Below are 15,357 nucleotides of genomic sequence, written 5' to 3' on the forward strand. Positions count from 1 at the left end.
AACTTTTCAACCTAAAGTCATTGACAAAATTCAGTTCTATTTTTCGCACAACCAAGACTAGACACTATATTTAAGTTACCAAGGTCTTTTCTTCCAATGATAGCACAACATGACAAAAGTTTTCCTTTGAACTTTTTAATTAAAAAGAAAAATGAAATTAGCTTCAAAACTTACAGCACTAGAGAAACTCATTCCCATGTCAGCAATGAGGGCCTTGGTTTTCTTGAGTGGAGTCTATAAGAGAAGCAGTTATTAATTAAAAGATACTACGAACACCAGCCATTACATTTAAAAAGAGCTCTGCATAGCTGTTTCTTTGAGGCTTGATGCTGTTCTTTTTGTTCCCGTTTTGTTTTAATATCGCATGTAAATAACTATGAGAATCACAGAATTCTGCTGAAATGTTACTTAAGCAGGGTTGGTTACAGTCCAGACTGCACCAAGAGTGAAGTGGAGCTGCTAAAAATATTCGGAAAAAGTCAAGCTTCATTGGCAGCGACTGTCCCAATCCTGCAATGCTAGTAGTTTTGGTGCTTCTGCCCAATTCCCACCATTTTGCAGGCTGGTTCTGGGCCCAGGACTAAACCAATTTCCTTCCTTCTACATTATCAGCAAACAATGTGAACTTACTTACAGACCCCACCATCAGTGAACTTGTTCTGAACTTGTATTTACCATAACTTTAACAGAGGTAACAAAGAAAAAAAAGGGGGGGCATTGAAATTATACTTAGGACATGACTAGGGTGTCCACACTCTGTAATCCCATTGCTAAGTAGAGAGCAGAGAAGCACTGAAGACTTGAAATGATACAAAGTGACATTAAGTAGAATCTGGAAAACAATATAGACTACAGCAATGTAAAGAGAAAGAAACAAAAAGACTAAAAATTACTGCTGTGAAATTGTAATATGATAGAATACACTCCCTCATCTCTTCAATTCTTGGGGAATCCAGCAATAAGTAACTCCCTTTTACCGTCTACTGAGGTGACTAAAAATCAATGTAAAACACACTATAAGTAGAGTACCATGTACTGCTGAGGCTAACCTATCCAGAATAATACTTACCTAGGAAATAAACGGGGAGGGGGAATGGTGAAAGAATAGGTAGCAGAAAGGAACAAGCATACCTCTTACTAGTGAAAAGGAAGTCAACAAGAGTCAAATTCTAGTTTTAAGAAGCGATTATGGATTATATATTATAAACCTTTCACAAATTTAACACACTTTACAAAGTTCTTTTACATATTAAAATCTTACTTGGCCCTAATAACTGTGAGAAAACATTTTACTGGGGAGCAGAGAACTGTAATGACAAATGCTGGTGGAATTTGAAGAATGATGGCCAAAAATAGTCCTCAAACAGAAATTCTAACAGGTTTCAACTGGGCATGCTCAGGGGAAAAATGAAAGAAGTCTTCTAGTTAAAGGTCAGGTCTTGCTTGAGGGCAAGAAAACCAAGGGATCACAGAGCAGATGACTATTACAACGACAGTAGTACTAAGTATGGTATAAAAATATTTTTAGCATGAAAAAAAGAGAAGCTAGATAGCCTAATATTCACAGACCTAGAATGTAACAGAAAATAAGAGGAAACCTGAAAGAAGAATCACCAGGATGGTGAAGAGCATCAAGTCAATGTCAGTTAAAGGAACTGGAGTTAACTCAGACTTCGGGAATAGTAGGTGATGGCTGTCTACGAGTATTTTAAAGGGATTAGACTTATGCTGCTTGGCCCCTGAGGGTAGAACCTGGAGCAACAGCTGCAACTTGTAGAAGCACTGATTTACAATTAGAGATATCTAAAAGCTGAATGTTCTGTTTGGGGGACTCTTAGAGTCTTCAAGCAAAGGCCAAATGGCCACTTCTTGATTAAGTGTCAGCGGAAATTCTTGTTTAAGCCTCAAGTACAGGTTTTTAATTAGCCGGCCTGCCAAGTCTCTTCAAATCCTGGCATGATGATAAACAACAATACTCTAAGCCTAGTAAGAGTACTGGGTTCTAATCCTAGCTTTGGGACTTTATTTCTTTTAGTTGTTAAAAGAAGACGTCAGGGTAGATGACCTCTAAAGATTTAAAATGATAGGACTATAATCCAGCCCAAAAGTATTCTGGGAAATAAAGAAGCCTCCAATAACATTAATGGGAATGCCTGGCCAGGCTCTCAGTAAGACTGGATAATTAGTTTTTGCTGTGTGAGAAGGGGGACGCAGCCAAGTAGTGAGGTGGATGGAATATAGCCCTTTACAGGTCTCACCTCATTTTATCCTCACATCCACCCTAGGAGGTAGGTGCTAAGGTTAATTCCATTTTACAGATGAGAAAACTGAAGCAAAGATTAAGAGGCATGTCCAGGAACACCTCAGACACTTAACAGCTGTATGAATACTAATTATTATTTCTGCCAAATCCGCCAAGTCCTTCGTAAGACTAATTCTAACCACACTTCCTTAATTTCTCTCTCTCTTCCCCCCATTCCCCTCACGCTTCCTCAATTTCCAAACAAGTGACACAGACATCAAGGCCACAGGGTAGGATGACCCAGAGGATGGAAAATAGGCTTTAAAAAACACACACACACAAAAAAAGAGGCAAGAAAGCAGTTGTCACCCGACTAGCACCTGCTTCTCCTGGGCTCCTTCCCCGGGGAGCATTTTGCCCCCAGCCACTCTGGGAAGACTTGAGCCCAGGCCTTGCTGCCGGAGGCAAGTGGTCGCCTGGGGCTCGAGAAGGACGCTCAAACGCTCGGGCCTAGGGAGGAGAGGGCGGGGCGGCTTCTCGTGCTCGCGCACGGGGCGAAGCCTCTTTGGGGCCGGGGAGGGGATGTATGTGTCGGGGCAATTACCATGCCGCCAAGCAGGTCATCCTGGTCGTCGGTGAGAATCAGAACCACATTGGGCCTCCGGGAGCCTGCCGCCTCGGAGCCCCGCAGCCAGCCGCACAGACACGAGCCCAGGAGCAGCAGCCGCAGCCCCAGCATGGCCGGGCTGGGGAGGACGCAGCCCTGCCGGGGGCGCCCTGAGGTGGGGGCAGCCCGGAGCCGCATCGTCGGGGCTGTCGGGAGCTGAGCAGGGGGAGAAGTGGCCCAAGAGAAACGCAAAGAAGGACCGCAGACAGAAAGAAAGTGCAGCTCCGACGGACGCCTCAGAGCAGGCGTTTTCTCCTCTAGCGTGATCACGTGAAGCGTGGGAGGCGGGGCCCGCGATATCATCATGTGACCCGCGGAGCGCGTGCTTTCGAGGCAAAGAGCGCTTGCGCCGGCTAGAAGGGAGGAGGGAGGCAGGAAGACAGACTGAAAATGAGGCTGAGAGGGAGGGGCGGGGGAGGAAGAGGCGAAAGACTAAAAGTAAGGCTGAGATGGATGGAGAAGGGGGAGAAAGAATGAGGAGTAGGGGAGAAGACTGAAAATGAGGCTGAGAGGGCAGGAGGAGAGGGCAGCATGGCACTGTGGAAAGAATGTTGGACCTAGATTGGGGAAGACTTGGTTTCAAATCCGGCTTCAGACAATTGTAACCCTGGACAAAATTCAAATTTCTCAGCCTTAGTTTTCCCATCTGTTAAATGGGGATGATAGCGTCAACCACCCTGGGGTTGTGGGGTGGTTCAAATGAGAGAATTTATGTTAAATACTTTGCAAATATTATATAAAAGCTGTAGAGAGGGAGTGGGAAGAAGGGAAGTTGGGCTTAGTTCTCAGTGATATTAATCAGATTCCAAAGGGGAAAGGGTAGAAAGACTCTAGGAATAAGTTAAAAAAAAAGAAACAAGGATAAAAGGAGCAAAGATCTACAGGAATTGTTCCAAAATCATTTTTTCATATTGTGAGAATTAGGTGAGCATGTCAGTAGAGCCCTGGGTTTGAATTTTGGCTCTGCCACTAGCTAAGTAACTGAGTAAGTCATTAGTACCTCTTCAGCATCTGTAAAATTGGGATAACACACTTTGCATTACTTACCTCATGTAATTGTGAGTAAAGTGTATTGTAAAACTTCAAGGACTATAGAGATATAGACTGAAATAATGGGAGATAGGTCTTTGACAATTTTGCTCTAACAGTTCTAGGAAATCTAGCCCAAATATGCCTGTAGTATAAGCATACTAAACCAAAAATTGTAATTTTTCTTGTAATCCCACATTAAATAGGCCCACTCACTGAAACTTTGGATATAGTTATTGTGCCTTTAAAAAAACAAACAATCAGTGGACTGATACCTGTCATCTTTTTAAATTACATTTTTTTCCATTGGCAAAAATATGTTTTCTTCTCCTTCCCAATCTCTTTCCCCCTAATTGAGAAAAAGAAACAAAACCTTTATCGAAAACATATATGGTCAAGCAAAACAAATTCCTGCTTTGGTCTTGTCTAAAAAAAGATACGTCTGATTCTGTCACCTCTCTGTCAGGAGTATAAATAGTATGTTTCACCATGAATTATTTGGAATCATGGTTGGCCATTATTATGATTAGAGTTCCTAAGTCTTTAAGAGTCTTCCTAGTACTGCTCACTTCACTCTGTATCTTTTTATATGTCTTCCAGGTTTCTCAGAAACTATCCCATCATTTCTTAACAGCACAATATTTCACCACATTTATAAGCCATAACTGTTTGGCTATTCCCAGTTGATGGGTACCTCTCAGTTTCCAATTCTTTGCCTCCAAAAAAAAAAAAGCTGCTTTTTTGGGCACATCTTTAGAATTTGGTTTGCTTAGGACTAATCCCTCACTTAATCTGTCCTCTTTCTCTCCCTATCCCCTTTCCCCTGCTTTTCATTCTCCCCTCCTGTTTCCCTGGTTGAAGAAATATCTCTTTGCCTATGTGTGTGTATTCTTTCTTCCTTTGACCAGTTCAGATGAGAATGAAGTTCAAGTATCGTCTACTTTTGCCACCCCTTACTCCTAGTTTGTATAGACTTCTTTGTGAGCCCTAATTATATGAGATAATTTCTCCCATCCTTTCCTCCCTTCACTCCCTCTCTCTCAATTCCTCCTCCTCTTTCTAGTCTTCTTTTAAGGTCATTAAGATATAACAGAATTACTTCTATACCCTCTGTCTAATTAGACTTTTTCTATCCCTCTTGATGATGATACAGTTCTGAAGGGACATGTATCATCTCCCTATATAGTTTATCCTCATTTATTCCATTATAATTGTTTTCTCCTATTTACCTTTTTATGTCTCTCAACTGCTGTGTATGAGCTTCAAAGTTTCTATGTAGCTCTAGTCTTTTCATCAGGAATGCTTGAAAGTTCTCTATTCATTAACGATCCATTTTCTCTCCATAGGATTATACTTAGTTTTGTTTGATAGGTTATTCTTTGTTGTAAGCCTATATCCATTGCCCTCTAGAACATCTTATTCCAAGTTCGATGCTCCTTTATAGTGATGGCTGCTACGTTGTTTGTGATTGTGACTGTGGCTCCTTAGTATTTGAATTTTTTCTTTGTGGCTGCTTGCGATGTGGTGAGGGAGAACGAGCACACACACACACACACACACACACAAACACATATAATTTGCCTAGAAACTCTGGATTTTGGCTATAATGTTCCTAAGAGTTTTTGTTTTGGGCTTTTTTTTTTTTTAGGAGGTGACTGGTGGATTTTTTCTATTTCCATTTTGCCTTCTGTTTCTAAGAAATGTAAGCAATTTTCTTTTATGATTTCTTGAAATATAATATTTAGATTCTTTTTTTTGGTTACAGCATTCAGGTAGTCTAATGATTCTTACTTTTTTTTCTCCTAGATCTGTTTTCCAGGTCAGTTGTTTTGCTTTCTTCTATTTCCCCAGCCTTTTGATTTCATTTTAGTATCTTTCATGAAGTACTTATTTCATGAAGTAATTGGCTTCTATATGGTCCATTCTAATTTTCAGAGTTTGTAGCTTGGGCAAAGTTTTGTACCTCTTGTGCCAAGCTTTTAATTTCCTCTCCAATTCTTTATTCCATAACTCTCATTTCATTTATAAAAATATTTCTAACCTTTAAAAATAACTTCAGCTTTATCTCTTCCAGGAAGTCAAGCAGAACTTGTACCCAAGTCCTGTTTTTCTATGGGGTTTTGTTTGTAGATGTTTTAGAGTGATCCTTTTCTTCTGGGTTTGTGTCTTGAGTGTCCCTATCATTATAATAGCTTTTTAATGGTGGGATTCATTTTTGTTGCTGTTTTGTTCATTCTTAATCTACTTCCCAACTTTCACTTATATTCAGGCTGGCCTCAGCATACTTTTATAGGGATGCCAGGGCTGGTCATGCTGCAGCTTTTTGGGGGTGGTGAGTATTATAATAGGATCTCAGAGACAGCTAATAGAGACCTGCATGTTTTCAGTGCTTCCAATGTGGTTTGATTCACAAAGTCTGATTTCTGCCCTTTTGGTGTGAGCTCTGCAAGTTCTTGGGTCTGAGCAACAGGCCTGTGGGCTTGTCCTAGTTGGAGTTCCAGTAGACTACTGCTAGACTCAGGCACTATTAGCCAACTGGAAAGCACTGCTGGTTCAGCATGGCAGAATCTCAGGCTCCTCTTTGGTCTGGGAATCCTAAGCTGGCTTATTTTGCTGCAGGCTTCAGACTGGCCTGGAAGATGAACAAAAACCTAGCTTTGATCTTGGGGTCATAGCCATATAGCTGCTGTGTGCTTCTCACACTGGCATCTTTGGTGGAGTTTGGTGAAGCTCTGAAAAGTAACTAGCAAAACTTCATTCCTGAAGAGACTTGGATGGTAAACTGTCATGCAGAAAGAGTCTGTAAGAGATTGCCAATTGGTAGTCCTTGGAGACGTCCAAATGCAAGAAAGTAAGTTTGATTTTATAGTCATCATTGAGATTTGGTGGGATGAAACCCATGACTGGAATGTGACTGTGGTTGGGAATACTTTTCTCCAAAGGAATAGGATAGGTAAAAGAAGAGGTAGGGAAACTTTATATTTAGGTGTATATGAGGAAATTCAGGAACCAGAGTGGAGAAGCACAGTAGAGAACATTTCAAAGCAAAAGCCATTTTGTTATCAGCATACTACAGAGTACCTGATAAGAAATGAGGAAATATAAAAGGATCTCAGGAAATCGATCACAAGCCTGGCACAGAAGCATAATATAGTAGGATTGTGTAACATAGATTATTTGTTTGTCTGCTGGAGGGTGCTTCCTCTGCCAAGAGCCAAGCATCTAATAACCATTCAACATGCCTCAATGATAATTTCATCCTTCAAAAGATGGAGAAACCAGTAAGGGGAAATTCTACACTGGATCTGATTATCATTAACAAGGAGGAACTGGTTCTTGAGGTGAAAATGATGGGAATTTTGGGGAGAAGTAGCCACTCCTTCCAGGGTTTGTGATAAGGCAGGGAAAAGGTACGTATTCACCCAAGTCTAATATGTACCTGGGATTTTTGAAGAAAAGATTTCAAAGGTTTCAGAGGAAGGATAGGTAGGATGCCATAGATTACAATTCTACAAGGGATGAGAAATGCTTAAAAATGAAATCCAGAAGACATAAAGGAAGAATTCTAGAGAGGAATAAAAGTGGGAGTTGTCTGAAGAGGTACAGGGAACTCACCAAAACCAAATTAACAAGGCACAGTCCTGTAGGCTGATCATTGGAACTGTTAAATCTCAAAATGAACTGAGGTTATTGAGAGAGGCTGTGTAGAAGGAATGAGAAGGATCAAAGTAGGGATGGAATTGATGCTTGGGGTGGATGGGCCAATGATAACTGCTAGTAGAGAGAATGCAGAATTGCTCGATTCTTATCTTGCTTTTGCTTTCTCTGCCAAGAAAGAAGACTCAACGTGACAGAACAAAAATAGCCAATAAGAAATTGATACCCTTATAAGTAAAGAGATAGTTGGAAAGTACCCGGTGACCCTAGATGAATTCAGATAACTTTGCCCAGATGAATTACATCCTTGGGTATTGAAGGAACTGGTGGATATGATTGCTGAGTCACCATCAGTGATATTTTGAAAAACTATGGAAAACAGGAGGATTATATAGTAAAACTGGTAAAGAGCTGTGGGTATAGTTTACCTAGATTTTTAGCAAAGCATTCATCACATATCTCCTGCAATTATTGTAGAAAAGATAGAGAGTTGGGGACAAGACAAGTCTCTCTCGACAGTAGTGTCAAGCTCAAAGAGCAATGGGGGTCATTAAATCATACATAAGGATCCTTATGGGCTGCATGCTGTTTTATTGTATTAGTTTTTCCCAATGACATGTTAATCTGGTTCAGCCTCACTCAGAGTGTAGTGTGATCTGTGGTGTGTTTGACACCTCTGGTTTAGATGATACTACAGTTAGATGGATTCAGAACCGTATGAAAGGCTACAGTCAAAGAGTAGTCATTTGGAGTTCAAGCTTGGCAGGAAATCTGCTGTGGAGTGCCCTAGCACCCTGTCCTTAACCATGTTAAATGTTGAACATTTTTATGCTGACTTGGATAAAGAGATAGATGGTATTCTCATCAAGTTTGCTGATGATTTGGAGCTGAGAGGGATAGGTAACTCATTGAATTACAGAATTAAAATACAGAATGCTCTTGACAGGCTCAAATGTTGGGCTGAATCTAATAAGACGAAATTCTGTAAGGATAAATCTAAAGTACTATGTGAGTTTAAGAAAATCATATTTAGAACTACAGTATTGAAGAGGCTGCAGATTGTCTGAAAAGGATCTCAGGGTTTTAGTGAACCACAAACTCAACTTGATTAATCAGCATCATGTGGCAGCCAAAAAAACCCTAATGAGCTCTTGGAATGCATTAAGAGGCATATTTTCTGGAATTAAGGAGGTGCTAATCCTTTTGTACTCTGCTCTGGTTAAGTACATCTCAAGTACTGTGTTCAGTTCTGGGTACCAGGGTTGAAGGGCATTGATAGGCTTCAGGGTGTCCACCAGACAACCAGGATGGTGAAGGGTTTGGAGGCCAAGCCATATGAGGTGCAGTTGAAGGAACTAGGAATGTTTAGCCTGGAGAAGACTCGGGGATCACTCAAAGTCTCTGATCCTCAGTTTCTTCATCTGTGAAATGGGGAGAGGGGGAGCGAAGGTGACCTCTAACATCCCTTCCAGTTGATGAGTCAATGAATAAAAGGAATGAAAATAAATTCAGTTGATACAATCTAGAGATTCCACAAGAAATGGGATTTATAGAAATTGTAAACAATACCGTATTTCAAATTGTAAGACGTGCATAATTCTGAGGCTACCAATTCCCTGAATTGGTATGCCTTGTATGGCACTCTTAAAAAAGTCAGTCCAATTATTTTTAATGAAAAAACAAAACAAAATTCCAAACTAAAATACGTGAATTGTAAATACCAACATGATTAACTCTTAGTGAGATCTCATTTTAATAATGATTTTAAATCATGACTTTTGTAGTGATGTTCATTTAGATAAGTAGTTCTGTCATCCGATTATCTTCAGTGGTATAAGGTTTTTGCCCTGTGACCTTCCAAACATCATGTCTCACTTGTGGGTGAGAATGGAGGCATACTCCATCAATATGTACTTTAATACTTAAAAAGATTTGTGATTTTATAGAATCCCAGAGATGGAAGGGAACTCAGAGGACTTCTCCTGCAACTAAACCAGTAATCCCTTCTACAGTATTCTTTACTTATTCACTTCCAGTGATGGGGGAACCACTACTTCTAGAGAAAGCCCATTTCACAATTGTTAGGACAAGTCTTTCCACATAATATATCTGCTGCTGCTCTTTAATGTCTACCCCTTGCTTCTAGTTCTATTGCCTGAAGCAATTAAAACAGCACCAAATATAACCTCTAGCTATGTTGTATAATAAGTGTTTTATATATACATATATATCACTTCCTAAATGTTAATTAAACAAATGTTTGGTGAAGTCTGGTCATTCTTCTATCAGACATCTTTTTAAGTAGTTGAGGACAGCTCCTCTAGGTCCCATTTTCTCCAGGCTAAACAGTTCTAATACCTTTAATTTATCCTTTTTTTTTTAACCAATTCTGGTCTCTTTACTATCTTCTGGGTATGACAGTTTGCCCTTTAAATTTTTTTTTAATTACAAAGATCTATTTTCTTTTTCTCTTACCTCATCTTCTTCACCCCCATTGGAAAAAAATAAAAAAACCTTGCACAGCCAAGCAAAACACATTCTAACACATTGACTATGTCCAGAAATGTTTCATTCTGTACCCTGAGTCCATCACCTTTCTGGAAGGAGAGTCACATTATCATTGGTCTTCTGGAATATTTGACTTATCAGTTTAAAATTTTTTGAAGTTGCTGTAGTATGAATTGTTTTCCTATTTCTGATTACTTCATTCTGTAACAACTCATGTTTTTTCAGGTTTCCATTGAGGCAGCTGGGTGGTACAGTGGGTAGAGTGTGGGAATTGGAATCAGGAAGTCCTGAGTTTAAATCCTGCCTCATATACTTACTAGCTGTGTGATCTTGTGCAAGTCACTAAACCTCTCTGTGCCTCAGTTTCTTTATGTGTAAAATAGGGAAAATAATAGCACCTACCTCCCAGGATTATTGTGAGGATGAAATGAGCTACATTTATAAAGTGCTTTACAAAATTTAAAAGGCTATATAAATGCTAGCTATTATTTCTGAAGCTATCCTCTTCATCAATTTTTAAGGCACAATAGTATTCCATTATATTCATATTCCATAAATTATTCAGCCATTCTCAGTTTATGGGCATTCCCTTAGTTTCTAGTTCTTTGCCACTACAAAAATTGTTGCTATAAATATTTTTCATAGGTCCTTTTCCTCTTTCTTTGATCTCTTTGTGGTATAGGCCCAGTAATGGTTTCACTGGGTTAAAAGGTATGCACAGTTTAATGACTTTTGGGGCATAGTTCCAAATTGCTTTCCAGAATGGCTGGAATTCACAGTTCTATCACACAATTCACAGTTCCATTAACAGTGGAATGGTTTGTTCTTCCAAAAAACCTTCTGCAAATTAAACATAATACCCCAGATGTGGTCTGACCAGGTTAGAATGAATGTACTAAGTCATTTTCACTTGGCCACCATATTGTGTGGTTAACTCATAGTGAGCCTATAGTCCACTAAAACATTCAAATTGCTTCTTTACAAAAAACTACTGTCCAGCCACTCCCCCTATCATTTACAAATGCAATTGATTTTCTTTTTGTGGAGGAAACCTAAATATAGAACTTTGTGTTTAGAACTTGTATAGTAGTCTTATTATGGTCAGGCCATTATTCTTGCTTTTTGAGGTCTTTTTGGACCTCTACTGTGGTCTAATGTGTTAGATGTCCCTGTGAAATTTATTTCATGGGCATGCCAAAAAGATAGTGAAATACTCCATTCTAGACTTTCCAAGTAGACATCTTTCCATGAACATGATTCTTTGGGTCAGATCATTCTATTAACTTTAATATCATCTATCCCCCACTTTCCCATCTTTTTTTAAGAAGGGTAATAGGAAAAACTTTTTCAAATGCTTTACTGAAACCTAGGCATATTCAGTGGCATTTTCTTGAACTACCAGTGTTAATTCTGTCTAAAAAGGAAAGGTAGTTCATCTGGCATGACCATTCTTAATGAAGCTACCATGAATTTTACTGATCACTGCTTCCCTGTATGGGTCCTCCCTCAACGCCTTTATGAATTACTGTGTTTAAAAGAAATCATCACCAGGTGGCCAAACTTCTGGTCATAAGCCTCTTTGAACTTTGCTAAGATGATCCTTAGATAATACTTTTCATTCGTTGCTGGGCTATGGGGCACCATCTTTGAGAACCAGAGTCACTTCCACACCAATATGAGGCATTGCATTCCATCCTCCAGAATGATGCTACTCTTTCCAGGGGGCATTATGCTATCGGGTTTTTCTCCTGTCTTCTTTTCCTTGATGAATTCTAGTTTACAGATTGCCCTCCCTTAATATGATTTAGAATGTGAGTGACAGATGGGGAATGCCCCTGAATAAATAAATGAATGCCAAAATCATCTTTGAACAGGGTACTAAACTTTTTGTGTGTGTCCTGGACCCCTTTGGCAGTCTAGTGAAGCCCATGGATTCCTTGTCATAATAGTGTTTTTAGATGAATAAAATACATAGGATTACAAAGGAAATTGGTTACATTGAAATACAGATGTGTTTTGCCCCCCAAGATCATGGACCCATATGGACTGTGGGTAGCAAAGAAAGCTAAATCAACTCTTATTTTGTCTGCAGTTCCTCTGTCTTGCCCCTGACCCTGTTTGTATTGCAACCCTTATCCTGTCTTCGAGAATTCTATCTACTAAGGCTGGGTTACAAGAGATAGCTAGCAAGAAGAAGAGCTTTTGCTGTTACTAGCCCAGAAATAGCAACTTTGATTGTCCAGTCAAAGGATACCATACCCCCTATTCCTGTCCTGCAAGCCCCCTATCAACAGCCTTTTCCAATTCAGAGTTAATCCATACTTAATTTACCTCCTGCCTAAATCAAAACTTTTCATCCTTTTTTTTTTCCTTTGGAGATCCATGTGGTTGAGGCTCCCTTGCTGGTGAACTCAACAAATCATCATTGTTCCTAAATTTATAATATTCAGGTTTCGGTTATGATTTTGGTTTATTTCAGCACTGACAATTTTACCCCCAGGATCATATGCTAAGAACCCCTGTTTCAGACATTTATGTAAGAGACTTATTATTCTTTCTGACTTTTTTCTTTGTCCCTTTCTTCTCTATTTTAAATTTCTTCATTTGTAGATCCTGATGGTGATACTCTGGTAGTGAGACATCCTGAGTGAGAAGATCTCGAGCTCAAAAGGGACTTACTTCAGTTAGTTGCAAAGACAGTTTGAGATAGGATCTTGAGGAGGCACAGTCAAGAGAGGGAGAGGGAGGGGGAGAGAGAAAGAGAGAGAGAGAGAGAGAGAGAGAGAGAGAGAGAGAGAGAGAGAGAGAGAGAGAAAGAGACAGACAGACAGACACACACACACACACACACACACACACACACACACACTCTAAGACTAAGAAATAGAGGCATAGGTTGAATGATGGAGCTCTGGGAGCCCTAGACATGTATGAAAATTGGCTTATGGGGAATCACGTCCCTTCCCCTCCAGGTCTTACAACTCTAGAAATGATTGAGAATTGGACCTCCCCTAGGTGAGATAGTTTTCTCTCTCCTGATTTGTACCGATGTCTTCTCTTAAGCCCTGCAGAAGAGCTCATTTATTCTTGTGTATTCTTTGGTGTCCTAAACTGTAGAACATTTCTGATTTCTGTTTGCAGTTTGGCTTGGATAAATGGGTTTACTTACTATTCATCTTGATATTTTGGGTAACAGATGTTTAGCTGGAAGAGACTAAGCTGGGAGTGTTAACTAAGAGATACTCTCCCCCTTAACAATGAGTAGATTATGACTTTCTTTTTGAACCCAAACTCATGCCCCTAGCCTAGAGATAGTTTAGGGGTGGCAAACTGATATAATTCTAGCCTGATGTGCCTCTTAGAGACTGAAGGAGAGATCAACTCTCAGCTGATATCTATCCATGAAACCTGCTAGCCCTGTCTTTATATTTAGATAACCCATGCATATACATATCCTACAGAAAAGTGGAATAAGATATAGGGGAGGGTTATATTTAGAAATGAAGATGATCTAAAATAAAAGATATCAATAAAATATATATTTTTAAAAATAATGTTGGAAGTTGCAAACTCAGCTGAGAATAGAGAAAAACTAAAGATAACAAAAAAGATAGTTTTAAAAAAGCCATATGGGGGAAGAAAAGGATGAAAGAAGGACTAGGACCTCCTTCTTGGGGTGGATGGAATAATGATAAGAACAGATAATGATACTGCTCAATTCTTTTGTTTCTGGTTGTTGTTTTTCCTTACAAGAAGGATGGCCTTTAGGAGGTGAACACAGTATGACCACTTCCATTCCCTGTATAAGGAAACTAAATCACAGTGCAGGCTGGTGTCACTTTAAATTCTGAGCCTCCCAAGGACAAAATTTAAAGAAAGGGTCACTTTCACTCACAAATTAAGAATCTAAGCCTTCAGTATTTATCCTGCCAATTTTGGGGTTTAAAGTTATCAATTTCAGTATCTTTTTTTTTTTTTTTTAGTAATGCTAAATATTAGCATTATATATGCTGTAGATCTTAGTGTAGGAAGAAAAAGGATCATTTGTTTGGAAAAGGGGAAACATTATAGTGATACAATGTGGCCCTGTGATTCCCTGGTTAATAGTATATCTCTAAAGTCTTAGGAAGGTTATTGTAAAACTAAGAAGCTTTACAGATATTTCAGGTCCCGAAATATCTTCCTTGTGGAAAGGTAAGAAGTGTCTGGGAATGTATCCGGAAGGAGAAATCCTGACCAGCTCTTATTTACTGACTTAGTTTTAAACCATTAAATTATTCCTGGGTATTGTATTTTGTCGGTGACCCGTCTCTCGCTTAAATCAAGTGCCTGGTGAAGGTGGAGGTGGCTTGCACCTGGTCTCCAATCCCGTCCCCGTGTTAAGTTTTGTCTCCATCCTGTTCCTGCCACGTTCCGTTTTTTACCTTCCTGCCTGTTGGAAAGCCTTTGCTCGGCAGAGTCTTGCCTCACTAGAGCAGGTGCAACGCCAGGTAACCGGGTGGTGTGGAGAGCTCTCACTCCTATTCGGCGCCCAGATCAAGGAGGGCGTCTACCTTCGCGGGCTCGGAGGCGGTCACTTCAGGGATCTCGAGCTAGTGGACGCTTAGAGCTCCCCCAGCCGGGGGATGTGGCATCGGCTCGACCCGGAACTGTCCGGCCGGCGGGAGCCCAGAACGCTGCATGGGCCAGAGGAGCCGCAGGCGCCCAGGCAAGCTCGCCAGTGCGGGGAAAGGAGGAGGACGCGGGCGCCCCAGGGACATGACAGCTTCTTCTCGAGACCCCAAGGACCAGGAGCTCTCGGGAACTGAGATCGGCGGGGCAGGGGTGCGGGAGCAGAGGAAGACCCTGGATGAGGAAAAGGAGGAGGAGGAGGAGGAGGAGAAAACTTCATCACTCTCTCGGGACCCACTGTCCCGAGGGGCGCAGTTACTACGCGCGGGGAGAACTAGCGGGGACAAGGACAGTACGGAGTGGGAGGAGGATCCCGAGCAGCGTCCACCCCCGTGGGGGAGGTCGAGCAGCAGCACGGCGTCCCTGGTGAGCGGGCTGCTCACTGAGCTGTATAGCTGCCCAGAGGAGGACGATGGGTTGGGGGGCAACTGGGGCCGGGGACGCGGGGGACGACAGGACAGCGTGGACAGTTCCACCGAGGCCTCGGGCGGCTCCGACGCCTTCCTAGGCGGCCGCGTCCTGCAGGAGCTGCTGAAGAGGCAGAGCCAGAGGCACCAGCTCCAGTACCTGGGGCAGAAAGGTG

General features: G+C 41.0%; 2 protein-coding genes across 4 annotated transcripts in view; one reads left to right on the forward strand and one right to left on the reverse strand.

Annotated features, from left to right (window-relative positions):
* The window catches only part of GNS (glucosamine (N-acetyl)-6-sulfatase), a 31,186-nt gene extending 27,958 nt beyond the window's left edge, over nucleotides 1–3,228 (reverse strand). The window contains exons 1-2 of the mRNA XM_020990190.2: nucleotides 2,847–3,228; nucleotides 175–234 (exon numbers count right to left, since the gene is read on the reverse strand). Of these exons, the coding sequence (XP_020845849.2) occupies nucleotides 175–234; nucleotides 2,847–3,215 (429 nt within the window). The 5' untranslated portion in view covers nucleotides 3,216–3,228. The remainder of the gene's footprint in view (nucleotides 1–174; nucleotides 235–2,846) is intronic.
* Nucleotides 3,229–14,563: 11,335 nt separating this feature from the next.
* The window catches only part of TBC1D30 (TBC1 domain family member 30), a 119,036-nt gene continuing 118,242 nt past the window's right edge, over nucleotides 14,564–15,357 (forward strand). For 2 of the 3 annotated variants that reach the window (XM_020990191.2, XM_020990192.2), the window contains exon 1: nucleotides 14,564–15,354. In XM_020990191.2, coding sequence (XP_020845850.1) covers nucleotides 14,784–15,354 — 571 coding nt within the window. In that variant the 5' untranslated portion in view covers nucleotides 14,564–14,783. The remainder of the gene's footprint in view (nucleotides 15,355–15,357) is intronic. The other variant, XM_020990193.2, reaches the window with a different exon arrangement.

Source organism: Phascolarctos cinereus, unplaced genomic scaffold (genome assembly GCF_003287225.1).
Source record: "Phascolarctos cinereus isolate Bilbo 61053 unplaced genomic scaffold, phaCin_HiC Scaffold_1;HRSCAF=81, whole genome shotgun sequence".
In the NCBI taxonomy this organism is placed as follows: Eukaryota; Metazoa; Chordata; class Mammalia; order Diprotodontia; family Phascolarctidae; genus Phascolarctos; species Phascolarctos cinereus.